Genomic DNA, 21,100 nt, shown 5'->3' on the forward strand with positions numbered 1-21,100 from the left:
ACAAAAAAAATTAATGCCATTCCATTCTTTGAAGTGGTCTTATTAATACCCTAGAGTTCCAGGAAATCAAAAAGAGCACGTATACAACGTGTCCCAAAATTCAAGGATAAGCCGGCGCCGCAGGGTGGACCTAGTCATGACTGCTTTAGGAAAAATAAGAAAAAAAATCTATCTCAATTATTTTTTAAGTTACACAATAAATTATGAAATTCGTCGAAAATTGACACCCCTTATGATATTTTACATTACCACGACTACATTTTTTCAAATACTTCAGTTTTTTTGTTTGTATCGGCAACTTAAGTAGTGCTGCTGTCCACCCCAATTCTTAAAACCCTCAGATTCCTTGCAGTTTTTACACAAAAGTGAATCAAAATATGATATTTCCTTAAAATTTTGAACGATTTTTACTTACACTCCACTTTGACTCGTCGTTTTGTAAAAAAACAGTATGAACACTACTACGGCAAGTTTTTTATAAAGTTGACGCAACTATCCAAGATTCCGAAATGGTATAATACACTAAGAAAACTAGTCGCAAAAAAGATATGCGTACCATTTTTACAAGCACTTCGCTTGTTAGTTAGTATGGGATAAATCTTGCAACTGAATTTAAAACCAGTTCTCCTTAACCAATTGAGCTGAAATTTGGTACACTTGTGTAAGTACGATGACAATGCAATTTCGGAATGTTGGATAGTTGCGTCAACTTTATAAAAAACTTGCCGCAGTAGTGTTCATACTGTTTTTTTACAAAACGACGAGTCAAAGCGGAGTGTAAGTAAAAATCGTTCAAAATCTTTAAGGAAATATCATATTTTGATTCACTTTTGTGTAAAAACTGCAAGGATTCTGAGGGTTTTAAGAATTGGGGTGGACAGCAGCACTACTTAAGTTGCCGATACAAACAAAAAAACTGAAGTATTTGAAAAATTGTAGTCGTGGTAATGTAAAATATCATAAGGGGTGTCAATTTTCGACGAATTTCATAATTTATTGTGTAACTTAAAAAATAATTGAGATAGATTTTTTTTCTTATTTTTCCTAAAGTAGTCATGACTATGTCCACCCTGCGGCGTCGGCTTATCCTTGAATTTTGGGACACGTTGTATGTATAACATCTTATTGTTTTGACCACTCACCTAAACTCGTTGTACATGGTCCTGTTGAAATGGTCCCTGAGGAAGAACGACCAGAAACGGAAGAGTGTGTTCATCTCTTGCGACTGGCCGATGCCCAGTTTCTTGCGCTCTGGAATAAATTCGTTTGGTGAGAAAAAACAAAGATAACAGACATACCATAGGTCAACGCCACTCTTGTGGCGGAGTTTTGGGCTGACGCTGTGTAGGTTTATTTTCGTTACGAAAAGAAGAAGAATAAGTCGTAAAAACTGGGAGAAAAACGGTACATGACATACTTGATGGATAGCGTTGAAATGGGAGCGGCACGGGAGGGGTGACGTCATATGACGTGACGGAACATACAAGTCTGAAGCACATCTGAAGTCTCGCTGACGTTTGACGTCACAAAAACACCCTCCCGTGCCTCAGACCCTGGACTCATGCGCTAGATCTATTATAGGTCGCGGTCTGCAAGCGAGACAGAAAGCACTTGTATGCAAAACATTTTTTTCATGTGTTGATTGCCTAAATTCTCACTGCGCGATTTATACGTGCAGCAGAAACACAGAGGTTTTATGGCTAGTGTCTTTCGAGGCATGAATAAAATAGGTTTCTTTCCCCAGAGAGGTGGGAATGGTCCCTTTTTATTAGTATAGATCGTTGATCCACGAAGACGCGCCCCACCATTCATTCATTTTCATCCCTCGCCGGACGTACGCGCAACACTAATGCCTCCACGGAAGTGCAGTACCGCACTAGGCGCGTCCCCGGTCATCTTCTTCGAACCAACTCTCGGGCGCGACGCTCATTTTTTCCATTTGTTTTTTTTATAATGTAAAAACCTTCAAACAAGAAGATTATAGATTAATCCTTATAAAAGGACTTTCATTTAAAATCCTAAAAATTACCACGATTGCTCACCTTTGAGGCAGCGCGAGTGGTACTTGTGGTAGGCTTGCTGCGTGAAGTGGTTCTCGCGGAGCAGGCCGTGGCTCGGGTGGTGGAACGCCGGCAGGGACTGCGGGACGGAGCCGCAGGACGAGCCCAGTGTAGGCGAGGTCCCTAGCGACGATCTGGAACACAGAATATTTAATTAAATCAAAATCAAAATTTTCTTTATTTGTTTAGACTAATTAAATTAGTACTTGCAAATCATCAAATGCTCTTAAGGAGCCTATACATGTCTCATTCTTTTTTTGCCCTACCAGCGCTTCGAGACAAACATTTGGCAAGTGCTGAGAAGAAGCGCCGCAACAAACTCAGTTGACAGTCAGATTAGTTGACTGGTTTAATTATTTTTGGAAGAGAAATCGACGGCGTCACCTACTTATACTATAGGTTTAGTGCTCTCCAAACTTTGAAGCCTTGGGGCCATAACAATTTTAATTTTTCTGCCCACCTATACAAACAGGCTTTTATTGCATTTCATTACTATCGCGGGCTGGATTGACGGCAGTGGCGGGCTGGATATGGCCCGCGGGCAGTAGTTTGGAGACAGTGTAGCACGTAACTCGGTCAGTGCCTGAGATATGGGAGCGGCACGGGAGGGGTGACATTGACATATTATGACGTCACTGAGCACATCTAGTCTCGCTGACGTTTGACGTCACAAAAACACCTTCCCTTGCCGCTTCCATATAGATGACCCACGCTGAACTGTCCCACCAAACTCAGTGACAGGGGGGCGCTACCATCGTTCAACTATATGGTTTCCAACATGGCAAAAATCGGAACCAGCTATTCGGTATTGACGGTGGCGCCCCGCTGTCAATGTCATCGATAGGACAGTTCAGTATTTTGGAACTATACCTCAGGCACTGACACAGTGCGTCAAACGCTAGACAATCACCCGTAGCAATCTGCCGTAGGCTGAAATGATGATGGTCTTTGGCTAAGATGATCGTCATCCATGATCCAGCCTGCGTGGTGTTCACGACCTTCACGGCGAGTGATGATGATGATAAATAATACAAAATAAACCCCGCAGGGCAGCTTTGTGGCGAGCTGTTAGTAGCGACACCACGGGGTCAGTTGTTAATCCGAGTGCTCCCGAGAGTCGGTCAAGACCCTCGTCTTCGGCTTGCCGAAGTGGAATCCGAGAGGGTCTGCAGGACTTTCACCTCTGGCTTGCCTTAACCGGCCGGCCAGAGTGGAGCCGCTAGAGCTATATGCTCCAGGGGTGGAAGTGTTAAAGGGCATAACGCCGCGAGTAACTTCGGAGTTCCAACTATAATCTATGTATAAGGGCATAACTCAACAACGCCTGGAACAATATTATTATTTTTTTTATGTTCGTTGAAGTCCAAGAATGGTTTTTACGGCGAGAAAAATTATGGTGTTCGACCGGTGGTTGATGCTGTGCGTGTCTTGTTCTCGCTGGTGCTGCAGTGAGCTGTGGGAGCCTGAGATGATGATGATGATGATGACTCACCCGGCGCTGAGCGTCCGCGGCCTGTGCTCGCGCACGTCCATGATCCAGCCTCGTGGTGTTCGACCGGTGGTTGATGCTGTGCGTGTCTTGTTCTCGCTGGTGCTGCAGTGAGCTGTGGGAGCCTGAGATGATGATGATGATGATGACTCACCCGGCGCTGAGCGTCCGCGGCCTGTGCTCGCGCACGTCCATGATCCAGCCTCGTGGTGTTCGACCGGTGGTTGATGCTGTGCGTGTCTTGTTCTCGCTGGTGCTGCAGTGAGCTGTGGGAGCCTGAGATGATGATGATGATGATGACTCACCCGGCGCTGAGCGTCCGCGGCCTGTGCTCGCGCACGTCCATGATCCAGCCTCGTGGTGTTCGACCGGTGGTTGATGCTGTGCGTGTCTTGTTCTCGCTGGTGCTGCAGTGAGCTGTGGGAGCCTGAGATGATGATGATGATGATGACTCACCCGGCGCTGAGCGTCCGCGGCCTGTGCTCGCGCACGTCCATGATCCAGCCTCGTGGTGTTCGACCGGTGGTTGATGCTGTGCGTGTCTTGTTCTCGCTGGTGCTGCAGTGAGCTGTGGGAGCCTGAGATGATGATGATGATGATGACTCACCCGGCGCTGAGCGTCCGCGGCCTGTGCTCGCGCACGTCCATGATCCAGCCTCGTGGTGTTCGACCGGTGGTTGATGCTGTGCGTGTCTTGTTCTCGCTGGTGCTGCAGTGAGCTGTGGGAGCCTGAGATGATGATGATGATGATGACTCACCCGGCGCTGAGCGTCCGCGGCCTGTGCTCGCGCACGTCCATGATCCAGCCTCGTGGTGTTCGACCGGTGGTTGATGCTGTGCGTGTCTTGTTCTCGCTGGTGCTGCAGTGAGCTGTGGGAGCCTGAGATGATGATGATGATGATGACTCACCCGGCGCTGAGCGTCCGCGGCCTGTGCTCGCGCACGTCCATGATCCAGCCTACGTGGTGTTCGACCGGTGGGTTGATGCTGTGACGTGTTTTGTTCTTCCTGCTGGTACTGAAACGAAACGTATTCTTTAGTTATGGATTGTATTGAATATTTTAAAGTTGGCAACGCTTGCTAATAAAGCCCGTTCTCCAAGCACGTAGAGTTTTGTCCAATGACCCCAAGCTACCCAACCTGCAACCAATGCGCTCGCACACTCACTGCGGGCGCCCGTCGCACAGTCGCGAAAGCAATATAATTAGGCGCGAGCGATAAGGATGGGTAGCTTGGGGTCATTGCACAAAATTTTACGTGCTCGGCGACCAGACTATAGACGTTGCCAACTTGAAAATATCGATTGCCTCGGGTAAGAATCGAATTCGTTGGCTCACCGCATAAAGAACGTAGCACATTTATCACTTTAAACTTTACGACATACATTTGTCTAAAATCATTGATTAAGATTTTATCATGAGACCATAGAGATAGACATCGGCCCCGCCCCCTTGTCACATCTCCCTTAGATTCTGTGATCTGTGCATAGGACGCATCCTAGCTCACCACAAGGTGGACCTACGACCTTATAAAGGTAGCAGGAAGGCGCTGGATGCAGGCCGCTACCTAACAGGCGATATGAAAGTTTTGGGGCAGGCCTATGTTCAACAGGACGTCCTGTGGCTGATGTGATGATGATGACGCATCCTAACCCGGCCGAAAATCATTGGGGCAGGCCTATGTTCAGCAGTGGACTTCCTGTGGCTGAAATAATGATGATGACGCATTCTAGCCCGGCTAATAATCATTGGGGCAGGCCTATGTTCAACAGGACGTCCTGTGGCTGATATGATGATGATGACGCATCCTCCTAACCCGGCCGAAAATCATTGGGGCAGGCCTATGTTCAGCAATGGAGGTCCTGTGGATGAAATGATGATGATGACGCATCATAACCCGGCTGGAAATCATTGGGGGAGGCCTATATTCAGCAGTGGACGTCCTGTGGCTGAAATGATGATGATGTATCATAGCCCGGCTGGAAATCTTTGAGGCAGGCCTATGTTCATCAGGACGTCCTGTGGCTGATATGATGATGACGCATCCAAGCCCGGCTGGAAATCTTTGAGGCAGGCCTATGTTCAACAGGGCGTCCTGTGGCTGATATGATGATGACGCATCCAAGCCCGGCTGGAAATCATTGGGGCAGGCCTATGTTCAACAGGACGTCCTGTGGCTGATATGATGATGATGACGCATCCTAACCCGGCTGGAAATCATTGGGGGAGGCCTATGTTCAACAGGACGTCCTGTGGCTGTAATGATGATGATGATAATGATGATATACTCACATGACATCGGTAGCGTGCGGGTCTTTGCTGGCAGCGTAGAAGCAAGCCGTGCGGCGCGGCCTCTTCGACTTGCCGCCCTCCGTCGACTCGGCCTGGTGGGAACAAGGAGATGTTTTAGTAAATACGTAGCAAATTGTGGACAAGACGGTAGAAAAATCGGAAATACTTAGTAAATTGTTGACAAAATGATAAGTAGGTGAAGATATCAGGACAAATCAAATAGTTCCGTGACACCCAAAGTGGCCAAAAAGTTGACAGCACAACAACCTTATTCCAAATTGTAATACAGACGTGTTACGAACTTTGACGCTGACTGTAGTTCTAAGGATACTCCTCGATACATATACAGGGTGGAATATTGTAATGCGACCTGAAGAGAATTCCTTCAATTTCGAAAAGCATTCTAAGATTTGTGAAAATTCACCACCATACCATACCATTTTATGTAAATAAAGAAAAATAATATTATTATTATTTATTATATTAATTTCATGATTTTCTTTTCATTTGATTTATCAAGTTTGTTAAAGAGATTTCATCCTTACAATTAACTCTAACGATCAATGCAATGCAGTAAAATGCAGGGTGTAATTTTTAACGGATTTTACTTGGCAAGCTTTCGGGAAATCTTTGAATGCAGTTTCCTTTCTTTTCACAAATAAAGGAATATTTTCTTTGAGTACAATTTTCTATCTACTTCTACAGTATTAAAAGCACATTATCTCCAGATGGCATTACAAAATTCCACCCTGTATAATATTGAGCGGTATCTTACGTTGCTCGAGCGCACTTTGTACTATCGCCAACAGTGTTAACTGCCCATTGAAAGTCATGTCATCTCGTTCTATCGCAAAGAATCGCCATTTGATTATAGCGAGAGCAAAAACGGAAATGGATAGTTAACAGTGTGGGAGTGTGTACGTAGATTGTCTTCTGTTTTGTCCTGAAAAGTTCTACAATTTTGCAATTACCTTCTGCGGGCGCGGCGGCGGTGGCGGCGGTTCCGCCGGGTTGGCGTGGCGCTCGCTTGGCACCGAAGCTTCGAACTTCTCGCGGCTGATCAGCGACACTGTGCGGTATTGGTTGCTGCCGCTGCCGTACGACTGGGGAGAGAATGGCGATTATTTGACATTCTTCTTCTTCTTTTCGTGTCAACAACAAACCTACACAGTGTCAGCCCAAACACCGCCACAAGAGTGGCGTTGTCAGTAGCACTCATCAAATCCTCCTGAGTGCAGTTGTTTGGGCACTCAATTATTTGACATTGAATTATTTCGTATGCCATTCGAGACGCATCAGTTACTTTGAAATGTCAACCATAATGACGAAAAAATTGTTTTGATTTGGTTGCCATAAAATTTTTGGGCCTTTTTCATATTTTATGGGCCCTCGCTAAATCTGGCACGGGTTAGGGCCCTTGCTAAATCTCACACGTACAACTGGTTTCTAAACGTATGCGTGCACAAGTTTTAGAGAAGGCTCTCTAACTGTTTAAATGTTGCATGCTATCTTAAAAATAAAACAAATTGCTGCAATGTTCTGCGGCCAGAATGCAGTACCAATGCTTTTTAAAGACAAGTAAAATTATTGCAAATAAACAAATAATAAGAATGTGATCTAAAAATATTAGAATATATTATTTGAAAACGTTTCAAATACAGGTCTAAAGGTGATCAAAAACTAAAGCGACGATATTTTTATAAAATTATATTGTGGCTACCATTTAAAATACAATTATTGAAATGTGAATATAAATTACAACTTACCGATGTGTATTCGGTGTCATTCCACAGGTCTTCTTCGTAGCGTCTGAGGCCATCCGTTATTACCTGAACAAAATTGAAAATGTTAAGACACAATCTCAAATAAATTAAAAATTATGAATGTAAGAAAACAGAGACAATTATAGTTCCAAAGTAGATAACATCATTTTCATAAAGTAAGAGGCGACTAAGGAACGAATACACGAACATCAAGCCTCCCAAGTCCTCAACCCATCTGCCTCTGGTAAATTAGGGTTCCCTGCTCTTGCAGTGAAGAATTAATGTCTTGGACATGACGCCATTTGGCTTGATAGCCACCCACTGCCTCTTTTCTTGTTAGTAGTAGGATCTCTAGTGAATACATGAGGCATGTTTTAGTGTCACGCGGACCGTCCGGTGCGGACGGCCAATCTGTATGAACTTCCAGGGAGCGTTTTAGAGTAATGCGGTCCGGAGGAACCTCTCCGCTCCCTAGCAGTTCATACAGATCGGCTGTGCGGAGCGATCCGCACTGACAGTCCGCGTGACACTAAAACCAGCCTGATGGTCTTGCTCCTGCAGCGGAGCCTAAATGACCTGATAGTGATGGACCATAGCAGTCCTCCTGTATTGGAAACTAAATGAGCTGACAGCTGTCTACCTATTCTAAGTCCTGTGTAATCTTAGTGCGTGTAGTCCAGTCACTTTATTTTGTCCGTTCGTAGTCAAGCCTCAGGTAAATTAGAGTTTTCTGCTCCTGCAATGACCTGATGATGACCCACCTGTTCCAAGTCCTGTGTGATCTTAGTGCGCGTGGTCCAGTCGCCCTGGCGGTCGTGTGTCATGCTATAGTCGCTTCTGCTGCCTCTCTCTCTAACTCACTAATTGCCATCGCAATAAGAGTCACTCTCGCTCACCTGTTCCAAGTCCTGTGTGATCTTAGTGCGCGTGGTCCAGTCGCCCTGGCGGTCGTGTGTCATGCTATAGTCGCCTCTATTGCCATCGCAATAAGAGTCACTCTCGCTCACCTGTTCCAAGTCCTGTGTGATCTTAGTGCGCGTGGTCCAGTCGCCCTGGCGGTCGTGGCCGTCGTGCTTGGGCGCGCGCGCGCCGGCCTGCGTCACGATCAGCAGTCTGCCGACGTCGCGATCGGTGAACTCCATGTCTGATTCTTCGTCCGACCTGGTGGAATATAAGGACCTAGATAAATAACATTGTAGTCTGATCTGCGAGCACGTAGAATTTTGTCCAATAACCCCAAGCTACCCATCCTTATCCCTCGCGCGTAATTATGTTGCTGTCGCGCTTGCACACTCACTGCGGGCGCCCGTCGCACAGTCGCGACAGCAATATAATTACGCGCGAGCGATAAGGATGGGTAGCTTGGGGTCATTGGACAAAATTCTACGTGCTCACAGACCGGGCTTTAGTAACATAAAAGTTAATAAAACATACGTAATGGTGCTTGGGTAGATATAAAGTATGCTTAATACAAGACGCCTGCGCATTCCGACACAGGCCATACAGGAGTGTGGATTGTTGATGTCAACATTCAACATTTTTGTAGGCAATGTTATTGAATGTTGATGTTTTTGTTGATTGTGTAGGGCAAAACACGCGCTGGAGACCTCGCCATTAGCATGTCGGCTTTACGATGTCTCGACATGTTGGCCTCTTGGTGGTTAGTTTGGTACAAGAATGCAGGGAACCGCCTACAGCAGTCTACGCAGCCAAATCGGTGTAGTGCCACAGAATAATAATAAGTACTACGTACAGAAGTTTTACTTCGCGAAGGTATTTAAAAAAATGTATGCTCAATGTCATTAACAATATTGTGTAATTTAGCCTGTCTCAAGAGTCAAGCACCATTTTGTTGACAAACGTCAGTGATCGGCTCTGCGCCGAAGCTATAGGGCTGACTTCGGTAAAATGATGTGACGTGAGGTGCCAAACTGCGGAAAATGGCGGAGGACATACATGATTTAGCATGAATTATCATGAATAATATTAACTACTTATTTACCTCTCAGTGTCTTGAGGCAACTTAAAAAAGTACATTCTGTGTTTTTATTATTATTTAGGCAGTTAAATACTGCACAGTATTTAGTACACCATTTTCGTTATTTTCTTCCATCATACACAAGAATACGCGTGCGTGAGTCAATGTTCGCTCGTATGTGAGGCCTTGTCGAATAGTATCCTGTAGGTGGGCCATCGTGCGTGTTTTGTTTTCGATGTAAACTCGCGGAGATGAACAGGCCTGGTAGTGCGCGCACTTCCATACATGTTCGTTCATACTTAATAACTGCCCAACTAAACTAAGCTAACATCAATCCCTAATTTTTAAGTGACTTTTAAAAATTAGGGATTGATGTTAATCCATAACAGGAATTTTGTTTTCAAGGGGTCACTCAAAAATTAGGGATTGATAGTGAAAACGAGCATAAGAAGAGTAGTATTACCAGGCGTCGGTGAAGGTGTTGTGCCTCGGAGGCGGCAGGTCCAGCTCCTCGTCTAGCTGGAAGTGGAGTTCCTCGCGCGGCTCGTCTTCGGGCGGCGGCGGCGGCGCCCTCTCGCGGGATCCCGCTTTTGTGCGCCTTTTATAACTGACCAGGCGTCAAGTACTACTGACCGGGCGTCAGGTACTACTGACCAGGCGTCAGGTACTACTGACCATTCATTAGGTACTTCTGACCAGGCAGCGGCCTATTTTCTTCTGATTAATTTCGTTGCAGAGAAGCTGGCTACACCAGGAGTTGCAGCGGTGGGAACGAGAGGTGGGAATGGTACTCACCAGGCGTCGGTGAAGGTGTTGTGCCTCGGAGGCGGCAGGTCCAGCTCCTCGTCTAGCTGGAAATGGAGTTCTTCGCGGGACCTCGCCTTTGTGCGCCTTTTATAACTGACCAGGCGTCGAGTACTACTGACCAGGCGTCAGGTACTACTGACCAGACATCAGGCCCTACTGACCAGGCGATAGGTACTCACCAGGCGTCGGTGAAGGTGTTGTGCCTCGGAGGCGGCAGGTCCAGCTCCTCGTCTAGCTGGAAATGGAGTTCTTCACGCGGCTCGTCTTCGGGCGGCGGCGGCGGCGCTCTCTCGCGGGATCCCGCTTTTGTGCGCCTTTTCACCTGGAGGAACAGACGATCAACAATCAATTACGGTTTTCGCGAATGAAAAATCCGCCAGATGGCAATACGTAGACGCGAGGTCCAAATGCTGCATGATTGGTCATTTTTGACATGACATTGACAGATATGTCAAAATCCACCAATCACGCAGCAGTCAGACCCCACATCCACGTCCCGCCATCTAGCGGATCTTTCATTCGCGAAAACCCTCATTCGTGCAATTATAGTTGCTTCTTCTCAGCACTGGCCCATTTATTGTCCTGAAGCAGTGGTAGGGTTAATACTGGGATGTGTAAAAGTGCTTTTTTAAAGCCTATTTACAGAAATAAATTAGTTTTATGAGATTTTTTTAGGATTCATGAGTTATGCTTTTTACCAGTGTTTCATAAACAAAAATTTGAACTGACAATAGGTATAACAAGTATTTTTTGAATATTTATACAGGGTGTGGTTTTGTAAAACAACGCCCATCTCATGGGTGGTAGTACACATGAAAGTAATTACAAGAAAAATACAAATAAAATTATTATTCTTGTCGTGTCGACAACAAACCTACACAGCGTCGCACACTGGTTCAAGAAATGATAAAAATGGAATTAGCGATTTATTCACTTTTTTCGATGGTATCATGTGTAGAATGTCATAAAAAACGTTTTGTTTAAGTTATATTTTTCTGAGAAATGCGTAGTTTCTGCTATATTACATGTTTTGTGTTTTATTTGTATGAAACGTTTCCTTCACGAGGCTCTTATTCAAAATGTTAAAGTTTGTTAGATATGACTACTTATAGGTTTTAAAGAGTCATACTAATAGAAGCTAATACAGTAACAACTTTGTCCCAGTGCGTCCCCGTTTAGGATATAAGTGATATTTTCTAAGGTACGAAAAAGTAAACAAAATATATGGATATAAGGCAACTTTATGATAATTTATTGATTTTCTAAAATAAAAAGAAGCTAACAATCATTCCAATCTTAATCATTTATTATTCAACATCATCATCAACATCTATAAATTCAAAAGTTTCATCATTATTTGAAGCTAGTAAATTTTTAACTTCATTAGGAAGAGGAGATTTTGACTCACATTCATTTTTGGTCTAATTGTTGACAAAAAAGGATCCGAAGAAATAAGTAAATTATTTAAAATATCACGATTGGTCACTTTTCGGTTAAATTTACGCGTATGATTCTCTCTGATCTTTATTCCGCGATTCTGCAACTTCTTCCGATAGTGCTCCTATTGGCATAATATCTAAGTAAATTGAGTGAAGTTTTGGGGGTTTATTTGCTCACCGGAAGCCATAGCCCTTAATAATACAGACAACCTAGGAATCAGATCTTGACTAACTCCAGTGATGTTGGATATTTTTTCTGGATCTGCAAAAAATCTACGCGCAGTATTTCCGTTGTTTGTTGTTCCAGCCCCTTGCTGCACAATATCTATTAGCAATCCAGTTTCATCGCGAAACCGTTTTTGTATTTCAGCTTTTCGTTTCTCCATAATATTTGCTTTTTTATTTCCTCTTGCTGTCCAAGTTTTAAATTCTAGTCTATAAGTAATGTGTAATATAGTCTCCATAGCCCGTATCCATGCGTGCAATGAAGATAGGCCATACTTGTACATATCGATATTTAAAGATCTTTGTTTTAATTTTGTTAAATGATTCATGTCAGTTGGTTTTGCTTTGCACTTAGATATTATGCCAATAGGAGCACTATCGGAAGAAGCTACAGAATCGCGGAATAAAGATTTTAGAAATATCAGAGAGAATCATACGCGTAAATTTCTTCGGATCCTTTTTTGTCAACAATAAGACCAAAAATGAGTGTGAGTCAAAATCTCCTCTTCCTAATGAAGTTAAAAATTGACTAGCTTCAAATAATGATGAAACTTTTGAATTTATAGATGTTGATGATGATGTTGAATAATAAATGATTAAGATTGGAATGATTGTTAGCTTCTTTTTATTTTAGAAAATCAATAAATTATGATAAAGTTGCCTTATATCCATATATTTTGTTTACTTTTTCGTACCTTAGAAAATATCACTTATATCCTAAACGGGGACGCACTGGGACAAAGTTGTTACTGTATTAGCTTCTATTAGTATGACTCTTTAAAACCTATAAGTAGTCATATCTAACAAACTTTAACATTTTNTCCTAGAGCGTCCCTTCCTCCACCATGCGTAAGAATTTTCACAAAAATACTGTCTAAGGTGCCCTGCCCTTGCGTGCGTGGGACGTCCACCTACAAGGTGGACCGACGACATCGTAAAGGTAGCAGGGAAGCGCTGGACGCAGGCCGCTACCAATCGATCAACATGGAAAGCATTGGGGGAGGCCTATGTTCAGCAGTGGACGTCCTGTGGCTGAAATGATGATGATGATGATGATGATGACTGTCTAAGGTCAGTAGCTAAAGGTCTAAGCCGTAAGATAGAAGAATCTTCTAGCCAAAAAGATGGCAGATGCAGCAGATGTCAACGGATTTAAAACTTGGAGCTCATGTGACTCCTTCTAAACTAGAGTCTCTAGAGCGTCCCTTCCTCCACCATGCGTAAAAGTTTTCCAAAAATACTGTCTGAGGTCTGTAATAAAAGTCTAAACTGCAAGATAGAAGAATCTTTTAGCCAAAAACATGGCAGATGCAGCATATATCAACGGATTTAAGACTGGACTGGCACCACCTTGCAATGTCATCCTCTCATTGTTATCTGTAATGTAAATTATTTTTAAAATGTATTTAAAAAATAAAATGTTTGTTTTATTATTTCAATAATCTGACCTCTCAACTCAACTACACTACACAAACACCTTTGTTCGCAACTGTACTGACGAAACCTCGATATTATACCGTTCATTTAAGATGGCAAGCTTTTTGCTGCGGTAATGCACTCCAGTTAACCGTGTGTGATGCTTATTTGCTCATAGTGATTTTCGATACAGAGCCCCGTACATACGTTATACACAGGGTGTTACTTTGCATTCTTGCCATATTTACAGAGGTTACTATATTACTGATACTGAACACAAATCCGTAAAAAAATAATGCCCGAAAATTTTTTTTTTAAATCTTGATTATTTTATTTTATCGACAATCTGTTAAACACACCACTAATTTATCGTAACGCATGCACATCACTTGTTGGCGATGGCGATGGAGACTTTTTTACTTTTTATTGTATTTTTAAATATCTATTGCAATCTATTGTCTTTAAAATGTCTTTTTGACACTTGTAAAAAACGGAGAAATCCATCAATCACAAATCACGTTATAAATAATACAAAAATGTCTGAAGCGTATTCAAACAACGAATAATTTAATCAAAATGGTGCTTGGAGTGTCTGCAAGACGTCTTAGACGAAATGCTTGATGACGTACCCTTAGCGTTACACCAAATGCTCTACTACCAGCAGGATGGTGCTCCCCCACAATAAGGACGTCAAGTGCGCGAATAATACGTTTAGTGAACAGTGGATTGGACGAGGGGTCCAGTAGCTTGGCCACCACGATCCTCGGACCTGACACCAATGGATTTTTGGAGTGACTTGAAACGACTGGTATGCGCAGAAGAGATAAACAGTGTCTTTGTGAATTGCAACAACTATAATTTATTATCCAAGCTCTAAATAATCGCTACTACGAGTAACTGATCATAAAATGTTTTTCCAATCGCTCAAGCTCCCGAGGATCTACCGATAGGTCGGGTGACGTAATCTTGAAATTCTTTTAGCCGCCGCGGAACTTCCGGAAGGTCGGGTGACGCCACGCCTCTTTGAACCGTGTTTACTTTGGCAGTTATATTCTATATTTATTCGATTCTAAAATATATTCCCAAAAATTTTGAAAGTTGTTTTAATTTGTATCACTTGGATATGATTTGTATTAGAAAGTGCTATGAGTGTGACGCTTGAACGGAAGGAAGTCAACCTAACCTAACCAACTGCGTATTTCTAAACTGCATATTTCTATACTGTGTAGCCGCGAGAGCTCTTTGGCGCGCTGTCTTCGGCGAAGTATTGCGCGCGCAGATTTTGACAGCGCGAAATATCTACTTTAGCAGAAATACCAAGCCTTAAGTACTTTATTAGTAAAAAACCTTGTTCAAACGTCTCCTAAAACTTTAGAGGCGGCGCTTGTTACCGCCCGCACCACCCCCGCGTGCCCCGATACTCCACCGAGCACATGCGGCCGCGGGACTGACCGATAGCTTGCCTTTATTTTTTTGGCATCAGTGTCGTGACACCCTTGAGATGGACGTTGTTTTACACAACCACACCCTGTATAATACTGGGCCGGTGTAAAAGCGCTGACTTTTTAATTTTGTTAATTTTATTTTTTAAACATCTGTGACTCATATTATCTATTATTATTTATTCTATTATTATTATTTATGTATGTATATTTTATGCAGTATAGGTTAGTGTCCGTGACTCCCACTCGGTATGGGGCACACTGAAAACCAGGGTCGTGGCCTCCCTCACCGGGGGCCACGGCATATGCTGAGTGGGGTCCCATTGCGATGGGCATCGCTGTGCGACAGGGTGGCACTGCTCAGTTTACTTTCTCTTCCATTGTATGTTTTATGTCACCTCTGTCTTATTTGCTTTTTTTATTTACATCTTTTGTATTTTGTGATGTCCATGCAATAAATGTTTCTTTCTTTCTTTCTTTCTTTATATTTTTTCCAACAACAAGATCGTAAATGATAGAAGTAAGTACCCCAATGCTTAGTTCAAATTCTTACTTCTGTCCAAACATCGCTGGCACTTCTTTCCGAATCGGGGCTGCCAATGGACACGGACCTCTCATCCAGGGAGGACTTTTCACTCGGCTCTTCTGTTGACAAGATATAATAAATAATGAGTAAATAGACACAATGTGACACAATACAGAGGGATGTTTTTCAACCTGTGGGGCACGGGAGAGGTGATTTTGACATATTATGACGTGACAGAGCATACAAACCTGAAGTCTCACTGACATTTGACGTAACAAAAACAGCCTCCCGTGCCGCACCCATACCTCAGGCGCTCACTCAATTAAGTGATAGTTCATCAGTTAACTTACGACAGATATTACAATGAAAATTGACAGAGATTACAAAGCGCACCAAAGCTCAAAGCTCAAAGTAGGAGCTTGTGACGCCACTACGTGTAGCACGGCTTGACGTCACGCGGAACTTCAACACCAAATAACTTCATTTTTTTTAAATAATATTAGTAGTCCCGTTAGCCCCTCGTGCTCGAATCGCGGTGTCGCGAGTCAGCCAGTCCGACCCCTTCACCGTTCGGCTATCGTGGCTTCATTCAATTGTTTGTTTGACAAATAAAAATGTACGTGTCCAATATTTAATATTTACTCTTACAAAAGATTGGACTAGTTTGTTCAACAAACGAGTTCAAGAACGAGCGAAGAAGCGCCGTAACAAATTTTGTTCTTCTCAGCACTTGCCAAATGTTGGTCTCGAAGCGCTGGTAGGGTAAAAAGATTATGAGACATGTAGAGGGGCTCCTTAAAAGCAAAATATTTGACGACTTTGGACGTGGACTTCTAAAGGCTGCTGCTGATGATGATGACGTATTTTTAGTATAAGATATTAACGTACCTTGCCGACGCGAGAGCGGCACAAACTCGGGCACGTCCGGGTTCAGATGGTCGTGCGCAGGCGCCGCCAGGCGGCCCGTGCGGAACATTCTGCGGAAACACAAACATTATTAATAAAAGTAAGTTTTTGTAACAAAATATGATAATTATAGAGTCGGTGTTGGTTGGGTACGTTTTTAAGCACTGGATCGGCTAGCAGCGACTCCGCAGATATCAATCATGGCATATACGTAAATAAATAATAATAATAAATAAATAAATAAATAAATCTTTGGACAATTTCACACAGCGCCAGCTAGCCCCAAAGTAAGCAACTTAATGCTTGTGTTATGGGTGCTAGCTTAACAGATATACTACTTATATACAGTCGTGGTCAACTAATTAGGGACAGATAGAATACTAAGCAATATTAAGTGTTCATATCCTATTATTGTAAGCTTCATTCGATATTACTGACTGTTACTTTGTAAACATATTGACTATCAAGTACTCTAGTTAACAGAATACAATAACAACAAAAAAAACTTACTAACTTAATAAAAAATCTTAATCAAATCACATGAATCGGTAATTATGGTACGGACGGTCTGGCCACCTAATTAGGGACGCTTAAGTTTTTCCTTCTAAATTAAAAAAATAAAAAGTAATAACTTTTATTCTGTTCATTTATAATTTTGGCGTCAATTTGAAAAGCGATATTCTTATCTTGCGAGTTAAAAACGCATCAAATAATTAAAGGTAATGGGCTGAAGGAAAAGCAACAATGCGCTTAGTTATAATCGATCTTTATCAGCGTGGATGGCCATACCGGTAAATTGCAGATCATCTGAAATGTTTCAAAAACATGAATCTACCATGCAGTGGCTTATTTCAAAGTCATGAAACCACAGAAAGTGTGCCTAGAAGGAAGAGGCCAATAAAAACAACCCCACAAGATGATCGCAGAATGGTCACTCTCGCAAAGAGAGACTCCTTTAGGGATTCCGTTCTGATCAAGAGCGAGGTTTTTGGACCAGAACCGACTGCTGGAGTATCTGCGGGGACCATCAGAAGGCGACTGGTGGAGGCAAAGCTTGTAAGAAGAGTTCCTAGAAAAGTTCCACTACTGAAGATGGAACACAAAGAAGTAAGATTGGCGTTTGCAAGAAAGTATGGATATTAGGCTTTTGCTCAATGGATAAATGTGCTGTTTTCTGATGAGACCAAGATAAATCTTATTTCATCCGATGGCAGACAATACGTGCGACGACCTGTAAAGTCGGAAATTATACCAAAGTAAACGAAGAAGCAGGTGAAACATAGTGGCGGCAATATTAAAATCTGGGGCTATTTTTCTGGACATAGAGTGTGACCTATAAAAACAACTGAAGTTAAACTTGAGCAATTCCAATACAAATAAATATTGGCGAAAACGATGCTATCGTATGCTGAAGAAGTCTTACCAGTCTCATGAACATTTCAACACGATAACGACCCAAAACATACCGCGTACTCTGTTTAATCGTTCCTAGCGCAACAGTCAGTGACAGTACTAGATTGATCCGAAAACAACTCGGACTTAAGCCCTATATAGAGCTTATGGTATGAAACGACGGAAAAAATTGCTGCTCAACATACTGGCACTAAAAATCTGCTTTTCGTGGCATTTCAAGGTGTTTTGAATAATATTTCTTTAGAAACCTTTAATGATTTGATTGCATCGATGTCGCGTCGATGTCAAATGGTTATAACCAACAAAACCAACCATATTGGTTTTAAAAATACGTTTTGATGATTTTGTTTTGTATTCTATATTTATTAATGAAAGCTTTTTATGTAATAAACACATAAATAATTACCAATTTATTTACATTTACAGTGAAAGTGTTACGTGTCCCTAATTAGTTGTCCATCCCTAGGTCAATAAATGTGTAGGTGGCAATGATTTATTTATTTTTAAAATATTGATCGCAACTAGCTAGTTTCTTTTATGGCCTTTAAATATTTAGAATACTAGCCAAATTATTTGTTATTAATAGGCACAAGCTACAAAGCCTCGTGAAGATTTTTTTTCGGACTGGAGAGACGATCTTATGTTTTAGTCATATAACGTCCCTAATTAGTTGACCACGACTGTATATACTTTTTTTTTAAATACATAAATATTATACATAGTCACACCCAGACCCGTCACAGAAATTAAAATTCATCATTTCAATTTCTGTCCGGCCGGGAATCGAACCCGGGACCTCTCGGCATAGTAGTCCGTTCTGAACCACTACACCAAACGGCCGACTCAAAGTCGGCCGTATGGTGTAAAAAATAAGTAAAAAATAAAGTAATTATTAATGTTAAAAGAATGAGGGCTATCGTTTAGCGCCACTGTAGAGTAAGGTCCTGTCACTTGCTAGTAGCGAAGACAGTGGCACCAACTGGTGAGCGCTAAAGTGGTAGGAGGACTATCGCATTTGCACTCATCAAGATGGCGCCACTGTAGAGTAAGGTCCTGTCAATCGCCAGGGGTGCCAACTGTTAAGTATAAAAACGATAGACCTCATTAGTTGAAAGTGATTTGAGATTTCCGATCAAGCTCGCTTCTAACCTTAGTAAGATCATTACTTTGCAACGGCTGCATAGGTAGGCCGTTAGCTTAACCGCTGATATAAACTCAACCAATGAAGACAAAATTTATCCAGGGAAAATTAATCAGAAGAACATAGTAAAAAGGAGAACTGTTAAGAGCAGTGCAGTGTCGGTTACTCGTAGTTATTACCGAGAAACAAAAATGTCTATCTCCAAAATTAATAGGTTTACTGGCTAGGACAAAACGATAGTTTTGTACCGGGTCGCATCGCGTGGCTGCGTTTGTCTGTCACCTAGTACAACGGGTTACATGGACGGCTGGCAGCACACAGTGACGTCACATACCTGGGCAAGGGCGGCGGCGGCACTGCCTTCAGAAGGCTCGACACAGGCGCGACGAGCGGCCCGCCCATCGTGGCGAGAGGGAATATGCCCACCATTTGCTTCCTGCGTCTGCCGGGCATACCAACATGATATTAGCAATTTTAAAGATTTGACACTACAACTTAAGATTGACAGAAATTTTAATAAGAAGTACATAATAAATGAAGGTTATGATCGCGTAACAAAATTGATTATAACTCAATTTATTTTCGCCCGTATTCACAAATAGTCCAGTAGAATTAGCTTTTAAATCGGAAATAATTCCTACAAAAGATTTTATTGTTTTAATGGCTTCATTGGTTGCCCATTAAGACTCTCCTAAGTTTTCGACTTCGACGGAGTTGTGCTAAAGTGGTGGGGGCCCCCGAAAGAGGCTTTTTTCGGTTTTCCGGTTATACCGCGTAAAGGACTTACCCTATCAAAAAGTGGTCTTCATGACGGTTGAAGGGCACTTAATCCTGCATTGAATAAGACCAAATTCATATGTTTTGGACAAACCGTTCTCGAGCTAATGTTCGGCAAAGTAGAAAATATACGTATAATTAATGACCCTCTCCACGTCCAATGGTTTGTTACCCACAGGCTTCCAAGTCTTGAAAAATGCCACCTCAACCAGTGTAACCCTATCAAGTCTTACGAACTTGATGCGCCTATCCTTGTTCGTCCCAGCCGTTCCTTAACTGCGGTTGCTGCACCTCTTCCTGGCGCTCACCTGAACGACTCTGTGTTACCTACTGTGGCTGCCCCTCTTCCTTGCATCCTCCTGCATGACTACGTTGCCTAGCCGTATGCCTGGTCTAAGGTTCGACGCCAAAAATCAACAACAACAAGTTCATATTAAAACGCTGAAGAGTTTTTTGTTTGTTTGTTTGAACGCGCTAATCTTAAGAATTACTAGTTTGATTGAAATAATTATTTTTGTGTTGAATAGCTCATACATTGAGGAAGGCTATAGGATATATACAATCACTCTACGACTAATAGAGGCGAAGCAGTAAAGAAAAATGTTGCAAGCACGGAAAATAGTATTTAAACTATTTTCACGCGTACAAAGTTGATTTTGTGGCGTCGAACCTTGGACCAGGCATATAGCTAAGCAATGCAATCGTACAGGAGGGTACAAGGAAGAGAGGCAGCCACATTAGGTAACACAGAGTCGTTCAGGAGAGTGTCAGGAAGAGGTGCAGCAACCGCAGTTAAGGAACGGCTGGGACGAACAAGGATAGGCGCATCAAGCTCGTAAGCCTTGATAGGGTTACACTGGTTGAGGTGGCCCTTTTCAAGACTTGGAAGCCTGTGGGTAACAAACCATTGGACGTGGAGAGGGTCATTAATTATACGTATATTTTCTACTTTGCCGAACTTTAGCGCGAGAACGGTTTGTCCAAAACATATGAATTTGGTCTTATTCAATGCAGGATTAAGTGCCCTTTAACCGTCATGAAGACCACTTTTCGATAGGGTAAGTCCTTTACGCGGTATAACCGGAAAACCGAAAAAACGCCCCTTTCGGGGGCCCCCACCACTTAAGCACAACTCCGTCGAAGTCGAAAACTTAGGAGAGTCTTAATGGGCAACCAATGAAGCCATTAAAGCAAAAAAATCTTTTGTAGGAATTATTTCCGATTTAATCAATTTTTGTGTTTAATTCTACTGGCCTAAAACATTATTATGAGGTCTCACAGTGGACGCACAGGGTGACACGCAAACCAATGACAGAGCTCTATTCAACGCTATACGTTCGATTTGCTGCTTCATTTAAGCAAGCATTGTGTGTGAATACGAGCGTTTTGATTCATTTACTTAAAGAAGTAAACACCTTGAACATTAA

At 42.6% G+C, this 21,100-nt stretch overlaps 1 protein-coding gene across 17 annotated transcripts in view; it reads right to left on the reverse strand.

Moving 5' to 3' along the window:
* larp (La related protein) overlaps positions 1–21,100 on the reverse strand; it is a 46,500-nt gene that overhangs the window by 13,238 nt on the left and 12,162 nt on the right. For 16 of the 17 annotated variants that reach the window (XM_028305108.1, XM_028305102.1, XM_028305107.1 and 13 more), the window contains 11 exons: positions 19,231–19,338; positions 16,325–16,413; positions 15,464–15,555; positions 10,568–10,710; positions 8,611–8,764; positions 7,607–7,669; positions 6,812–6,943; positions 5,841–5,932; positions 4,459–4,566; positions 2,043–2,194; positions 1,143–1,251 (listed from right to left, as the gene is read on the reverse strand). In XM_028305108.1, coding sequence (XP_028160909.1) covers positions 1,143–1,251; positions 2,043–2,194; positions 4,459–4,566; positions 5,841–5,932; positions 6,812–6,943; positions 7,607–7,669; positions 8,611–8,764; positions 10,568–10,710; positions 15,464–15,555; positions 16,325–16,413; positions 19,231–19,338 — 1,242 coding nt within the window. The remainder of the gene's footprint in view (positions 1–1,142; positions 1,252–2,042; positions 2,195–4,458; positions 4,567–5,840; positions 5,933–6,811; positions 6,944–7,606; positions 7,670–8,610; positions 8,765–10,567; positions 10,711–15,463; positions 15,556–16,324; positions 16,414–19,230; positions 19,339–21,100) is intronic. The other variant, XM_028305111.1, reaches the window with a different exon arrangement.

This window comes from Ostrinia furnacalis, unplaced genomic scaffold, assembly GCF_004193835.3.
Source record: "Ostrinia furnacalis isolate ACB-3 unplaced genomic scaffold, ASM419383v2 OfSCF1638, whole genome shotgun sequence".
Taxonomy (NCBI): domain Eukaryota; kingdom Metazoa; phylum Arthropoda; class Insecta; order Lepidoptera; family Crambidae; genus Ostrinia; species Ostrinia furnacalis.